Genomic DNA, 16,541 nt, shown 5'->3' with positions numbered 1-16,541 from the left:
TGTGGTTCTGTTCGCCGAGCTGGAAGTTGTCCAAGAACATCAACTAGCCACGAAACGACACGACCAGCTATCCCTAGTAGCCACACACGCAGACAACAAGCAACACGAATTTGACTGGGTCAACACTACCATTATATGGCAAGCCAAACAAAGAACAGCCAGGGAATTCCTAGAAGCATGGCACTCATCCACAAACTCCATCAACAAACACATCGACCTGGACCCAATATACCGGCCACTACAGCGGACAGTTGAAACTGACAACCGGAAGCCGCAGGGACAGGTCACTATAAATGCCGGAGGAAACACCACAGAAGCGCTTCACAGGAGGCTCCCAAGCACGGAGGATGTCACCTAGACAGGGGACGAAACGTTTGCAACAAAAACTTCCAGCTCGGCGAACAGAACCACAGCAACGAGCACCCGAACTACAAATCTTCGCACAAACTTTGCATTAAAAAGTGTTGGAAGAACAAACAATAATAACTTTGACTTTAAAGTCATGTTCAAATGCAATAACACATCAACAGAAATACAAACATTATGGCATAATTTCTGCCACCTTTTTTGAACAAGACTGAGAACGACAATGCTCCAATAAGCACCCTACTCCCAGTGACAACCGACTAACCTTGTTTTTGCAACAGGTCATCAACCACATCAATGTGTTTTTCCAAAAAAGGCAAAGGGTCGCCTTAAATTTGCAAATCTACAAGACATAAATGGAATTTTGTCCACCCCAATCAACTAAGTGTGAAGCAGTCAAACCTGCAGTCTTGCATGCTGCTCCGAAAACAGTAACATTTTGTCAGTCCAGGAAGGGCACGGATTGTCACCTTAGCCCAGAGAGCTGAAAGGATCATTATTTAACTGGTCAAGATACATTCTTCTGCAAAGTTGGATTCTTCAAATGCGATGCACCTGTGGCGCAAAAGAAGGCTCACTGGTTTTCCCAGAGAACAGAGAGCTGGATGGGACGTATGGAACTAAAAGATCTGGGACAGAAAGCTTGCTACATTAAACTGCTCATTTACACGTAAACACAACAATGTTTAAGATACATTCATCTTTTGCTACCATTGCATGCTAGCTAGTTTGGTCAGGTTAGGTACGGTCTCAGCTGAATTTTTGACAATGTACAGCCCTTGAGGTTGTAATTGATATCATTACTTTCAGCACTGGTTTCTCTCTAACTTGCTTTAATTGCAAGTTAATGCTGTGAAAAAGGGCATTCAAACGTTTCTGAACATTAACATTTTTAAGTGGTGAAAATCTATATTTTTGAATTTTATACAATGAAAAACTGCATTTCCCTCCATTTATCACCTTTGCTCTCACTCTACTAACTCATCACTCCCTTTATAAATTGGTCAGCAACTTCTGAGGCCAGGATATCCTCTCCAGTGAAGCCCATTCTGCCCTCATCAATGCTGCACAAAGCATGTTTTCTCTCCATGCTGGACTTTTCCTCTATTGGATGGTTTCAGACAGACATTTTTAAAGACAGGCGAGCAGTCTACCCTCCAGCCCATGAAGTACAGTCTTATGAAACCCACATTTCTTCCCTCTTTTTTAAATATATACTTTGAGAAGCTTACAAATTGGCTTTAATATTCCTTGTTGGTTTTCTTTAATATTCTATTTCCGTCTTTGTTGATATCTAAAATGTTTCCAATTTCCTGGTTTCCTGCTGTCCTTAGCAATGTTACAAACCCTCCTCTTAATCCAATACTATAGGTGAGGACTGTTCTTGAGGGCTCTTGTGGTGCAATGGTACTGTTCCAACCTCAGGTACCTCTTAGTTGCAAACCCCACCTGCTCTAGAGGCGTGTCACTACATATCTGAAGAGGTCAATTAAAAATATAAGTAACTTCTTCAGTTAGCTTTGCCATTGCAGAAAGTGTCAGCGTTATTAATCAATGATAGAAAAGCTTTCTATTAAAAAAAATCTGAGACTTAACTTTGCAAATACAGTGTTATTCAGTTACTTTTGCTTTAAAAAAATTTTTTCCATACAACAATTAACACACGAAACTCCGCGCACATATGTTTTATATGAATAGTTTGAAGACACTATTATATCTATTGAAGATTGTTCCTCTTCAAAATCCAACTATTACCTGCTTTTCATTTAAAAAGATGAAAGTTTTGTCTCTAAAGATCGATTTTCTTTCAGGCTTTGTTGTAATGTCCAGCTCTCCAGGCTTGATACTAGGTTCATCAATTGGTGGAGAGAAACTGTGAAGAACAAAATTTATCACATTTTGTTGTTTCACTACAATGTTCAGAATGATAAAATATGTTAAAGAACGTGTTTGTCAACAAATAATCCATTTAGACGTTATGCTTGATTGTTGTTTCAAACCAAAGTGAACAGGTACCTGTTTAGGCAATTGAATTTTATCTTAAAACAGAAATACATAGGGAGGAACTTTTTGCTGTGCAATACAAATTCAAATTAAAGTCTTTCACTAAGAACAATATTATAATAACATTTTAAACTTTTACTTCTAGGCAGGGGAGTGAGCTTCACTTCCACTATAGGGGATGAAGGCTCAGCTTTCTCATGAATAATCCTCTGATGTAATGCATCAACAGCACAACAATCTTGTGGAAGGATGGGCAAGAAGTCGACAGTTGCTTAAGAGTTTCAAGATCCAGACATCCGACTTAAAAGAGAGGGTTTCATTCCTTGCAGTCAGGCGCACTAAGGGATTGAGTTTGGGCTTGCACCTGAACATTTTGGCCCTTCCAACCTTGTCATGGGAGTCTGCCTCCCTTCTGCAAGCAGACTTCCACCTCTTATCAACCTCCCAGACCCATGTTCATTACACTCCAGTTATCCTTCCTCGGATTGTTTTTTTTAGATTAGATTCCCTACAGAGTGGAAACAGGCCCTTCGGCTCAACAAGTCCACAGTGACCCTCCAAAGAGTAACCCACCCAGACCCATTTCCCTCTGACGAATGCACCGAACACTATGGGCAATTTAGCATGGCCAATTCACCTGATCTGCACATCTTTGGACCGTGGAAGGAAACTGGTGTCCCTGGAGGAAACCCACGCAGACACTGGGAGAATGTGCAAACTCCCCACAGACAGTCACCCGAGGCCAGAGTTAAACCTGGGACCATGATGCTGTGAGGCAGCAGTGCTATCCACTGAGCTACCATGCTGACCGATGTAGAGGTCAGTCATCTCAGCACCAGAACATCTTTGCAGGAGTTCCTCAGAGTAATAGTCTATGACTAACCATCTTTAGTGTCTTCATCAATGACACTTCCTCCATTAAAAGGTTAGAACTGAGGCATTTTGCAAATGATTGCACAATGTTCAGCACAACTCAGAACTCCTCAGATGCTGATGCAATACATGACCAAAAGCAACAAAACCTGGACAACATATAGGTTTAGGTTGAGATGTAGTACACAATAGGCACATGTTAATGCTGCCAGTAATAACCATCTCCAATGAGAAACCATCAACTCTAATATTCAGCAGCAGGACCATCACTAATCCCCCATAAACAATATCCTGGGTATCACTGACTAGAAACTGAACTGGACTAGCCATATAAATATTGTCTACACCAGCAGACCAGAGATGGGGAGTCATGCAGCAAGTAACTTATCTCCTAACTCCCCAGACTTTGTCCACCATCTACAGGCAGCAAAGGTTAGAAGTTAGATGGAATACCACCCACTTGCCTGAATGAATGCACTTTAAAAAACATAAGAAATCTAACACCTTTCATGACAAAGCAATTCACTTGATTTGTACCACATCGTCAAACATTCATTCCCTCCAACCTCACACTCAATAGCAGCAACATGTACTATCTACAAAAGGACTGCAGAAACTCACCAAGGCTCTTTAGACAGAATCTTCCAAATCCATGACTACTCATACTTAGTAGGACAAGGGTTAGCAGATACATTGAAAGACCATCACCTGCAAGCTTCCCTCCAATCCACAAACTACCCTGATTTTAAAATCTATTGCCATTTCGTCAGTATTTATGGGTCAACCACCCTCCCCAACAGGAGGGTATTTACCTAGACCAAATACATTGCAGCGGTTCAAGTAGGCAGATCACAGCTACTTTCACAAGGGCAATTAGTGACAGGTACTAAATACTGGAGCGGCCAGCAAAGCCCACGTCTTGTGAATAAATAAGAATAATATAATTGCTCAAAGATGAGTTTGATAGTTCCATAGTCATCATTAGACTCTTAATTACAGATTTTTATTGAACTCAAATTCCACCATCTACCATGGCAAATCCAGGTCTTTCACAACTGGGTCTCTGGATTAACATTCTAGTAATAATACCACAATGACATCACAATGACATCACAACAACCCTCCCCCAATTGTAAAGTTTGTACTTAATGCAAGCAATATGGAAAAGACATCTTTATAGAAACATACAAATGGTATTGCAGCAATTAAATGAACAGCATCATTCATATTTTGTCTGGACACTGGAGGGAACTGTACACAAATTGCTGAAATACTGTATCACCAAACAATGACATTACTACCAACAGTGGGATGCAACTAATGATGAACACTATAAGAATAGTTGTTTGCAGTCACTTCGGTAGGGGATCCAAATTTCAATCAACTTCTCTCAAGCCAAAGATACACTAATTTTCCAAATGCAACATGTACAGTGTGGAACAACTCCTAAGCCTCCAAATTGATTAAATCACATCAACTTGACTCATCGACAAGCAAAATATGATGCATAATATTCATTTAAAACATTCTTGTCTTTACAATTCTAATTCATACATTCCCACATGGCCCTCAACAGTCCTATAGGAAATGACCAGTAGGGTGTCAATTCCTCAGAGGTTACTCACTCTGAGATTGATATTACGCCAAGGAGAAAGTGAGGTCTGCAGATGCTGGAGATCAAAGTTGAAACTTTATTGCTGGAACAGCATAGCAGGTCAGGCAGCATCCAGGGAACAGGAGATTCGACGTTTCGGGCACAGGCGGGCCTGTGCCCGAAACGTCGAATCTCCTGTTCCCTGGATGCTGCCTGACCTGCTGTGCTGTTCCAGCAATAAAGTTTCAACTTTGATATTACGCCAACTCAAGTCACATTTAGGACAGACAGGTAAGGAAGACAATTTGACTTTCACTTTTGACTCTTGCATTCTAAGTGAGCAAATAGAGCTATGAAGGGATAGTAAAGAGCATCTGGGGTAGAGGATGCAACATGCTGCAAGCTCTGACAGAGAATATAAATGCTGAAGCTCAGGGGCTGTTGAGGATGATGATACTTCTGAAGGAGCAGGAAAGAACACAATATTCTTTAGGCCTCCTAGCCACACTGCATGCTTGTATAAAGATTAGTGTAGTTAGTTTCACAGAAGTGCAACGACGTTTCAGGTCTTTGCAATGATATTGTTGGCTATGTAAAGAGTGGCCATTTACATGAAATATCATGTGAGTGCATGCAAAGCTCAAATTTCACACACTATGAATTTCATCTTAAGTTTGGATGATGAAGTTCTCATCTTGGTTATTCATCAACTACTGATAATCAACAAAGGTCTCATTGTCATAAGTGCATGTGGCCATGAGAGAGATGATGATCAAAGGGCATATGAAAGTGGTGACTCAATTCAAAACATTTCAATTTTTTAATCCATCACAACTTAATCAGATAGTATCCTGACAAGTCCCAATGGCTGATCCTAGCTTTGGCAGGACCCAGAAGAGGGATTAAGTCATCATCATAGAGAAGTAGTATTAGGCAAACTAATGGGAATGAAGCCAGACACGTCCCCTGGCCCCAATGGCCTGCATTCTAGGATGCTAGAAGAGGTAGCAACAGAAATAGTCGATGGATAGCTTATAATTTAACAGAAGTCATGGGATTCAGGTGAAGTATCAGAAATTTGGATAATTGGTTCTTTGTTAAGTTGGCGACATCTAATCAGTGGGGTACCACAGGGATACGTTCTGGGACCACAATTGTTTTTAAGAGATATGAATGACTTGGAGGAAGGAGTGAAAGTCAGTTTGCAAGAGTGATACAGTTTATATTACAGATTTTAGAGGGATTTATAAATAGATTAAGTAAGTGGGTGAAAAATTGGTAAATGAAGAACAATGTAGGAAAATGTGATGTTCATTTTGGAAAGGAGACCAAAAGACTGCAGAAAGCTGCAACATAAAGAGATGTGGGGGTACCTATGCACAAAACACAGAAAGCTAGCACACAGGTGCAGCAGGTAATCAGGAAGGCTAATGGAACACTGGACGATATTTTAAGGGGGTGGGACTTTAAGAGTAGGGAATTCTTACTTCAACAGAAGCCACATCTGGAGCATTGTGAACAGTTTTGGTCCCCTTATTCAAGAAAAGACACATTTCATTGGAGACAATTTAGATAATGCTCGGATGATCCCTGGTATGGAGGTGTTATTCTATGAGCAAAGGTTAAACAGGTTGGGACTCAACTCATTGGAATATAAAAGTATTCGAGGTTATCTCATTGAAACATGTAGGATTCTTAAGAGGCTTTATGAGGCGAATGCTGAGAGGATGTTTCCCTGATGGAAAAGTCTAGGATCAGAGAAATAGCCTCAGAATTAAGCAGAGCTGATTTATTGGAACTTCTTGCTATACAGGGATCTGTGGGCAGACTCTTTGTATATATTTAAGGTGGAAATAGATAGATTTTTGATCAGTAGGGGTATCCAGGGTTACAAAGAAAGAGGAAAGTGATCCTGAGGAGCATCAATCAGCAATGATCATGCAGAGCACGCTTGAAGCCTGTTCCTCTTTCTGTGGTCTTATGCTCGAGGGTATCGGTGAAGGGATTTCAGCAATTAGAGAAGATAGCAAAGCAATTGGCATCTACCTTTGCTGACATAAATGGTTGATTAGTTTTGAAGTACGAGTAAGGGGAAGAATGAAGATTTATAATTTCACAAAAGTATGGACTTGGGAGCATTTCAGAACATTAGAATAATTAAGGTTTTCCTTTTGGATTTTGAACCACATCATTATTATTGCTTACGTCATGTGCCTGGTATATCCACTTTTGCCTCCTATGCTTGGCAAGTGGCATTTCACTTGTGATGAATATAATGATAAGACTTGAAGCTGAGCAAAAAGGGGACTGCAGAAAAGGATACCTGGTGATTGAACTGCCTTTTGTTGCGTGAGGAAGCACAAGCCACTACTGCATGTAATTGTCAGAGTACAGTAATGGAACCTGAAACAGCCTTTCAATAATAAAGCCATCGACATATACTACTGTTCCTTCATTGACTGAATGCTTCCATTCCTTTCCTTCTGAAGAGGACTTTTCTTTCATTCTTCTTTATGACCCAAACTTATTGCAGTGTTAATCAAACCACTACTACTTTCTAGGTCAATTAAATTCCAGCAGTAATTATCTTTTGAGAAACAAAACATCAATGACATGCAAACAATTTTGCAGGGTAGGAAGTTTGTTTAGCAGCAATTCTTATCACAATGTTAAACACTTGTTGGGCAGAATTGGATCCCACAAATTTAAAGGAGTGAAGTAGCTATAAAATTCTCTGGTGGCTTCCCTGTCACCATCCTGCTTATCCCAAACTGTCGACAGTAAGAAAGAAAGACAGGCCACCTGTCCTCTCTCCCAATTTAGGCCTTTAAGTAGAAAATTAATTGGTCACTTCTCATCAATACAGGTACTCTCTTTTGAATTTTGTGAGGCGGCAATCAAGGAAATGGGTGAAAGGCTAGCAGGTTACTGTACTAGGCAGGAAAGGTAGGGATACACTTTCCCAATTGGGACAGATTCCCAGATCTTCCCTCCTTCAGATTCTCCCTTCTCTCAAAGAGCGGCATGATGGCACTGTGCGTAGCACAGCTGCCTCACAGCATCAGGAACCCAGGATTGATTCCAGCCTTGGGTGACTGTCTGTATGGGTTTCCTCTGAGTGCTCCAGTTTCCTCCCACAGTCCAAAGATGTGCAGGTTAGATGGAATAGCCAGGCTAAATTGTCCATGGTGTCCAGAGATGCTCTTCAGAGGGCCGGTACAGACTTGGTAGGCTGAATAGCTTCCTTCTGCACCGTAGGGATTCTATGATTCATTCCAGTCTCTCCAAAATAACTCCAACCCTCCTTTCTACATTCTCATGACACTGCTAGCTTCTCCTGTGACACCTTCTACATTTAGCTCTATTCCAATTCTAGGACAGACTCACGTCACTGCTGCAGAGACTGCTAACCACACTGTTGGAGCTACAGAATTGGCTAGAGTTCTCTGAGGTATGATCTCTTTAGTGAAACAATGTGGCAACTCATGTTTCTAAATGCACAACAATGACATAAGCTGTTGAAGAAATTATACATTCACTGGCAGAGTGGGAGCTGTCCTCCTGATTTGTTCCTTGTTTGTCAACTGGAGTTACAGTAAATTAGAATTTCTACCTGATTGCAAGTGTTTCACGTTGTCATTTACAACTGTTGGTGATTTCTGCGGAAACCGGCACAAATAGCACAGTTAAAGGAAACTGACACAATTTCTTACCTTTCTGGACTGGGAAGACATTGTCTATTCCGAATTGCCCTGATAAGACTGACAAAGAATTCTGGCTTCACTATGGGTCGACAGCAAATCATTGCGCATATGGTCTTATAGGAAAGAAAATAAATTTGGATATCATTACAATTGGTACACATCAACGAAACTGATGCATATACAGTTATACACAAAGTTCACTTCCTTATTAAGAGTCGGCCAAAGGTCAAATTGTGAGCTAACTGCATTTATTTAAAACAGGGATACCCAAAATGGGAATAGGGACCCCAAAGAAGTGATAGGGATTGGAGCCCAAAGTCATCAATGGCTGACCCTCCTTCCTCTGCTCTTACAGATCTTCTCCTCTACTGCCCATCACTCACCAAGGGGCAAGACAACTTTCAAGCCTTGAAAAGGGAGAATTTTGGAAAGAATTGATCTAAAACATATTTGATCGACACATAATTAAGTCTCGATCGAAAACCCAATACATCCATCACAATTTAATCAATATACTAAAAATGTCACAGAATTGTTATGAATTTCAGAATTGTTATGGCACAGAAAGCAGCCATTTGACCGATTATACCTGTATATTTACATGTAGGAGAAAGTGAGGACTGCAGATACTGGAGATCAGAGTCGAGAGTGTGGTGCTGGAAAAGCACAGCTGATCCGGAAGCATCCAAGGAGCAGGAGAATCGACATTTCAGGCATAAGCCCTTCACCATGAGCTTATGTCTGAAACGTCGATTCTCCTGCTCCTCAGATGCTGCCTGACCATCTGTGCTTTTCTAGTACAGTTACATGTGTAAACTCACATATTGTTTTCATTAGGCAAAAACAGAAGAAAAACATGATTTGAGAAACTAATATATATAGTGCCTTTAAGATGGAAAGACATTCTCAGACACTTTAAAGAATTTAGCACTGAATCTATTTTAGGATGGGTGGCAAAGCTCAGTCAAAGAAGTACATTATAAAGAACATGTTACATAGAGGACCGCAGTGTAGAAATGCAGACAGGTTTAAGGAGAGAATTTCAGATCTGGGGGCCTGGATAAGTAAAGCAAAGGTTGCAAATGACAGAGCAAATTAAGTCAGTAGTGCACAAGAGACCAGAATAAAGGGGTTGCAGAGTTAGGGTGTGAGACCTTGGAAAAATTTGAAATTGAGGCGTTGCTAGACTGAAAGCCAAGGCAGGTTAACAAGCAATCACTTAGAATACTTGGAATGAGACTCTTCAAGACATCTGGAAATAATCAAAGAAGAAAGAACAGTCCTGTGTCATAATCATAAATGCCAAACATTTGACGAATCGATTGATGTACTGAGTTGCAATTAAATTTTCAAACAATAAAACTTTCTGGAAACTTTTCAGTTTACATTGTTTTCTGAACTAAAATGGCAAAAAGTTAATTTTTCTTGAGCTTAATTGTATTCCCAGTAAGTTAGAAATATTTTCAATAATGTCCTGAGAAGACAAAGGAAATATTGGGCACCTTCTTATAGCTAAAAATTACACATAGAAAACTATCTGAATTAGTGGAAACTCAATAGTAATAATAATTTCACAAGTTGGCAATATCATTGTACAGTATTTAATGTGGAAGAGTTGTAATTATAATTAAGATAAAGTGCTCAGCAAATTGCAGCAAAGATGGATTTAAAACTTGGCAAAGACTTTCAGAAAACATGAAATGAAACAATATTTTGCTTAATCTATATAACTGACCTTCACAGTGACCTTGACTGATGACATGACAAGGTGAGTGTTAGCTTCTGTCCAATTGTTGCTAAGATGACCTCCAAGCTCTTGAATTGACTTGTTTAGTTCAATTTTTTCTAGTCCATCCAAACAGGAAGAGCATACAATCAAAGGTTCATATTCTACTCTGAGGAGTAAGAAATATATTTGTTGCATTTCAATGTATATCTTAATACAGGAAATTATGTAGTAGCAGCTATCATAACTTCATTGACTCTCAAACTGATATCCTACAGAAAGAAATAATCACAATAAATTCTTGAAAGATACACTCAAAATCAGTCAATTTATGGTAGTAATGAAATACAGAAAAGTAATGAGATTCTCTAGTAAGGGAAATCACATCTAGGTTAGGCCCATAAAATGTAAAACTTTGCTTAATTATTTTCCACTTCCTCTAATGGCAGCTAGGATTCTATAGCATCTTAACTCCTTTCAACTGCATTCAACTTTTGGATATAGGTTTGCTCGCTGAGCTGAAAGGTTCGTTTTCAGACATTTCGTCACCATACTAGGTAATACCTTCAGCCAGCCTCTGGTTTCATCCAAGGTATGGTAACGAAATGTCTGAAAACGATCCTTCGAACTCAGTGAGCAAACCTACATCTAGAACCTCAACCTGAGCTACAAATCTTCTCAAAACTTGCATTCAACTTCCTAAGATCAGCAAGGCTGCTTTTAGTCAGTGATCTAGTGAATTTCATTCTTTTAAGGTTAACTGCTCCATTGTTATAATAAAACACCATTACTTTTCTGCTACAGGGTTTAGTGGAAGAAATTTTTTTTCATATAAAAGGGACAATGTTTTAATTACTTTAGCACAATAATAGATTTCCATGAATGAGCTTGGAGAGAAATTGTCACCATTTGAAAGCCCTTACCAGATGGAAGAATTTAACATAGGGATTAAGAGCCAGTCGTCTAAGTTATATGATTCCATAAATTATTAAAATGCAGCAGCTAATTTGCACCACAACTAGTACTACAAATAGAAGCTGAGACAAAAGAGTTATCAATGTATTGTGGCAGTACCAACTGAAGATGAACACTCGCCAGGACACTGAAAGAACTCCCTGCTCTTCCTCCAAAGATGCACAATGATATATATTACATTTATTTGATAAATGGAACCTCATGCAAGATGGAGCGTGAAGAGAAATAACACAAATTTCTGTCTGGCATGACTTTTTAAAATGTCACTTAAAGGTCTCTAGTTTCAAGGGAAATGTTTCATAGACCAAAATAACAGACAAAACTCTCAATGAAACAGTACACCAAATTCAAATGCTAACTGGGATTTCAGACAAAGTTTGATAAAAGGTAGAAAATAATTACCTGAACTTGCTTTGGAAAAGGCCAAATGTAACCAATTCTCTTGACTTCAAAATCCGTGGGCTATCAAGCTGTAAGCGCTCTTCATTTACAAAGGTTCCATATTTTGAAGTATCTTTTAATGTCAGTACAGAGTTTTTGGTAACTTGGGTCTTTAAAGAGACAGAAAATTAATTTAGAATGCTCAACATTTGTTCTTAAGATCTTCCGTTCCTAAGCCATTAGCTGTGATGCTCATTATACACTACTCCCCATTATTATTAGGTGTTGCTGAAATTGACATTATTATTAAGATAATAGTCTAATTATTTTGATATAAACAATAACTGCAATGTATACATTGCAATCTGATGGATTTATGATGACATAAAGACCTTTACACAACATAAATATATTACGCTTCTGTGCAACGTCTCAAGGTTACGAAGAGGATTATTATGCAACTACTGGTGTTTTAGGCCCCTTTATTGACATTAAATATTGAATTAGAGCAGATCTTTAGACCATAAGACATAGAGCAAAGTTAGGCCATTCAGCACATTGAATGGCGGAGCAGACTCAATCTTGGCTGAAAAGTTTCTCAATCCCATTCTCCCACTTTCTCCCCATAACCCTTGATACTCAAGAACCTATCTATCTCAGTCTTAAATGTACTCAATGACCTGGCCTCCACAGCCTTCTGTGGCAATGAATTTCATAGGTTCACCATTCTCTGGCTGAAGAAGTTTTTCCTTATCTCCGTTCTAAAAAGGTCTTGCCTTCACTCTAAGGCTGTGCCCTCGGGTTCTAGTCTCACCTACAAATGGAAATATGTTCCCAACGTTTAATCTAGCCAGGCCGTTCATTATTCTATATGTTTCAATTAGATCCCCCTCCTCATCCTTCTAAACTTCGAGTATAGACCAGAGTCCTCAAACATTCCTCATATGTTACGCTTTTCATTACTGGGACCATTTTCGTGAACCTCCTCTGAACATGCTCCAGGGCCAGTACATCTTTCTTAAGATATAGGGCCCAAAACTGTGCACACTACTCCAAATGTTTTGTAGTGACTTTTTCCTAATCTAACAAAATTATATTCTGCTGCCATGACCTGAAGTGGAATATTGGCCTTACTCCACTGCATTTTTTGCTTAATTAGTGGAACTGCATACAAAGGTTTACTTTGCAAACTACATGTAGCCTAGATGTAGAATCACTAATTGTGCCCTACTCCAGAGAGATTGGTAATAATATACACAACCTGTGAATTAATTTCTAAAAAATGTGATCTTAATTTTTAACTTCAAGTATCTTGGGAAAATTTAGTATGACATTTAAAATTTTTTGTCATTTTTACAATTCTTGAAAGAGTGGAAAACAAAACAGAAAATAAACACACCCAAAAGCTTTTGGTTGCCACATAGTGAACAACCAGCTTTATACTCCACAGATTAATTCATTATCTGATCAACATTACTATTTCATGTTTGTAATATTTACTATATTTGCCTATAATCATTTAACATAATCATTCCAATCTTCCCTACAGTTATAACAGGCCTCTTCTATAATGAACCAGGTCCTGAAGTTATTTTATAAAGTTGCAAATTCCAATCAAACATTAATTTAAAATAGTGAAATAAATAAAGATGAAATGGGATCATTTCATTTACACTTTGATAATGTTACCATTTTCTATAAAATACTTTTTTCAATCAATGCTTCATTTCTATTTGGTGCTCCTTCAATAAACCTTAATTTGTCAGACCATTGCATAGAGGAATTGGGACATCACATTGTGGCTGTACAAGACATTGGGAGCTGAAGCAACTTTTAGAATATTATGTACAGTTCTGGTCACCCTACCAGAGGAAGAACATTATTAAACTAGAAAGGTTGCAGAAACAGGTTACAAGAATGTTATCAGGACTGGAGGATTTGAGTTATAAAGTGAGGCTGGATAGGCTGGAACTTTATTTTCTGGAGAGGCTGACGGGTGACCTTATAATGGTTTATAAAATAATGAGGGGCAGATAAGGTGAATAGTCAAGGTCTTTTTCCAAAGGGTAGGGAAGTCCAAAACCAGAGGGCATACATTTAAGGTGAGAGGGAAAGATTTAAAAGGGAAGTGAGGAGCAAACTTTTCACTCAGATGACGTTAAAACACAGGCAAATGGGTGTAGGTCAGTTTGAGATACCTGGTCAGCATGGATGATTTGGACCTTAGGACCTGTTTCTGTACTGTACAACCCTGTAACTCTATCAACTGTATGTATCACACATACACAGGCTGCACATGTTACCTGCAGCAAGCAACATTCGGCATTGTCTCTAAGAATAATAGACATCTTCACTGATTTTGGCCAGTAGCAAAGAAATAATAAAAATACCATTCGCGCACTGCAGTTTCCCAACAAGTGTTCTTCAAGTCTTACTTTCCAACTTTAATCCACTGTAGAGTTCATCACTCTCTCAATAGTGGGAAGCAAATTTTCCCGATTCTTAAACAGGTTTACTATAGCAACAAAAGTAATTTTTGTTACAGGCAGTACTTCTGTTTGCATAGTTTTGGTCTACACAAAAATAAAGTTTTTGGTGTTATTTCTTACATATTGCAGAATAATCATTGTGTGTGATAGATGTTTATAATGGAATTGAATAGACTGCAATTTTTTAAATTGCAAGTAATGGAAAGCAGCAGTGTTAAGCTCTACATAAGTGAAATTTAAAAGCGAATTTTTACCAGATGTGCAGCAGGGTGACTAACTGAAAGTACAGCATGGGAACGACTAATGGACTGATCATCACGTAAAAGGATTGCACAGTTCTTTCGACCAACGATATAATCCACACCAACCATCAAATGGTAGGGCTCGTCTGGAACATGGACAAAATATTAATGGATTAAAAAAAAAGTAGTGAAGTTTAAGCTTAAGGTCATCAATTTATTAAGTTAGAAATCACAACACCAGGTTATAGTTCAACAGGTTTATTTGGAAGCACTAGCTTTCGGAGCGGTCTGAAACCTAGTGCATCCAAATAAACCTGTTGAACTATAACCTGGTGTTGTGTGATTTCTAACTTTGTACACCCTAGTCCAACACTGGCATCTCCAAATCACCAATTTATTAAATACCTTAAGAAAAGGACAGCCTTTGTGAATATTTGTCAGGATTATTTATCATTAAATATCCTCAAAAATTAAGATCAGTTGCAATTTGTGTAAGAAATCAACTATATTCAGAAGCAAACAAGGAATTTCCTTCAACAATAATTGTTTGTGACAACATCAGAAGTGTCTTAAGTCTCTTCAGTTCTCTATTACACAAAAGACGCCTATCGAATTCAGAGTACCTTGGAACAGGCAATAATAATCGCTTTGTTATTGTTGCCTATGTTCCATAAGTAAAATTTCAGCAACTTACTCCCTCATTTAAAAAGGGCTGAACAGAAGGTGTACTGCACTAATTCAAATCTATACCCTGAAAATACTCATGATGCAAATTCTATGTTTTTCTTCATCACCATTTGGTCCTAGTCAAATATTCCTACTTGTGTTTTAATAAGCACAAAAACATAAATCTTTGGATTACACCCACCCCTGAACATTATTTGGAATATATTTAGCTATACCTTAAGCAACTCAAATTTAAAGAAAGAGGCAAATATTCTCCTCACTGTATTGCTATCAACTTTGTTCAACCAATTGAAAATGAGTTCCATTATCCAGCATTTAACTCTGCTTCCAGTCTGTAATGTACTTTCCTCTAATGAGAAGCAATGGTGTTTTATCCTTAACATGCCCTGTAACAAAACATTTCATGCCTCAAGAATCATAAGGTCAACCTCCCTCCCTTCATTACCTCCCAAAACTATATAGTAAAACTGTTAAACAGGCTGAAGTTCACAATTTAATGAAATCATATTCCTACAACTTTTTCTGTGACATGTAATGCTGTAACCATTTCTATTGTATTGTACACTAATAAATCATCCATTGTTGGATATCCCTTCTCACTTCAAAATGCAATACACCCTTTCCTCATTTTATTCCCAAATTGGTTTTAAATTTATAAAGCACAAAATTAAACTGTTTATTCTATATTTTCTTTGAGGTAGCACTTAAATTCAAAAGAATGATCTTGCTCTTCAAAAGGTAGAGACCAGAATTCTCTGGCATCCTGGTCACTTTCAGTCCTTTCACTACTATTAATTATCAAATATACACTGGATAAAGTCCCTCATTACAACCATAATATTTGCACCTTGAGTTAACTGAAGAGTTGACTTTATTAGCATAGGGTAATTGTGTATGTGAGATAGATCGTTTTGCTCGTCATGAGGAATGAAACTGATGGATAGTTTTCGGACACAAATCAGCCATGATGCCTTGAGATGTCACAACGGCCGTTTTCTAATATCTTATCCCATATCTCGCAAGGGCAATCAATGCATGGCGTAATTACTAAATGGAATGTGTCCTTTCTGTTCAGCTGGCCTTTCAAAATGGGGCTTATCGTCCTCCTTATCTTTCCTGATACACTCTCTCGGACACAAACGGATCCACAGCTGGCGCCCCGCTCGCCCGCATACAGCCTGGCATGGTTTGTGGTAAAGAGCGATTATACATTATTCCCGGACACTTTATAACTGACAACAACCGGGACCGTTAACAAACCAGCTGGTACCTCCGGCTGAGGCGATCGGCACTAACGACCACATTTCCACATAAGACGGTCCCCTCTCAGAGAGCCAGCATCACCGGGGCGACCAACTAGCTACAAGAGGCGGGACGTCCGCAACGTCACGTGATAGTTACCGACTCACGTGATCATTCGCCCTCCGGATACACGTGACAACCACCACCGGCGTGCGGTGCAACGTCACGTGACCTTTGCTACCGGAAGTGAGGCGCGCA

The 16,541-nt window shown here is 38.9% G+C and overlaps 1 protein-coding gene across 4 annotated transcripts in view; it reads right to left on the bottom strand.

The window, feature by feature from the left end:
* Positions 1 to 16,438, bottom strand: part of nbn (nibrin) — a 53,724-nt gene extending 37,286 nt beyond the window's left edge. Inside the window, exons 1-6 of one of the 4 annotated variants that reach the window (XM_043688114.1) lie at positions 16,312 to 16,438; positions 14,367 to 14,500; positions 11,645 to 11,793; positions 10,277 to 10,436; positions 8,551 to 8,654; positions 2,122 to 2,239 (exon numbers count right to left, since the gene is read on the bottom strand). In XM_043688114.1, the coding sequence (XP_043544049.1) occupies positions 2,122 to 2,239; positions 8,551 to 8,654; positions 10,277 to 10,436; positions 11,645 to 11,793; positions 14,367 to 14,500; positions 16,312 to 16,345 (699 nt within the window). In that variant the 5' untranslated portion in view covers positions 16,346 to 16,438. The other 3 variants (XM_043688117.1, XM_043688116.1, XM_043688115.1) reach the window with 3 other exon arrangements.
* Positions 16,439 to 16,541: the final 103 nt, after the last annotated feature.

Source organism: Chiloscyllium plagiosum, chromosome 4 (genome assembly GCF_004010195.1).
Source record: "Chiloscyllium plagiosum isolate BGI_BamShark_2017 chromosome 4, ASM401019v2, whole genome shotgun sequence".
In the NCBI taxonomy this organism is placed as follows: Eukaryota; Metazoa; Chordata; class Chondrichthyes; order Orectolobiformes; family Hemiscylliidae; genus Chiloscyllium; species Chiloscyllium plagiosum.
The sequence above is the reverse complement of the archived record's forward strand: the minus strand, read 5'-3'. Positions and strand labels throughout refer to the sequence as shown.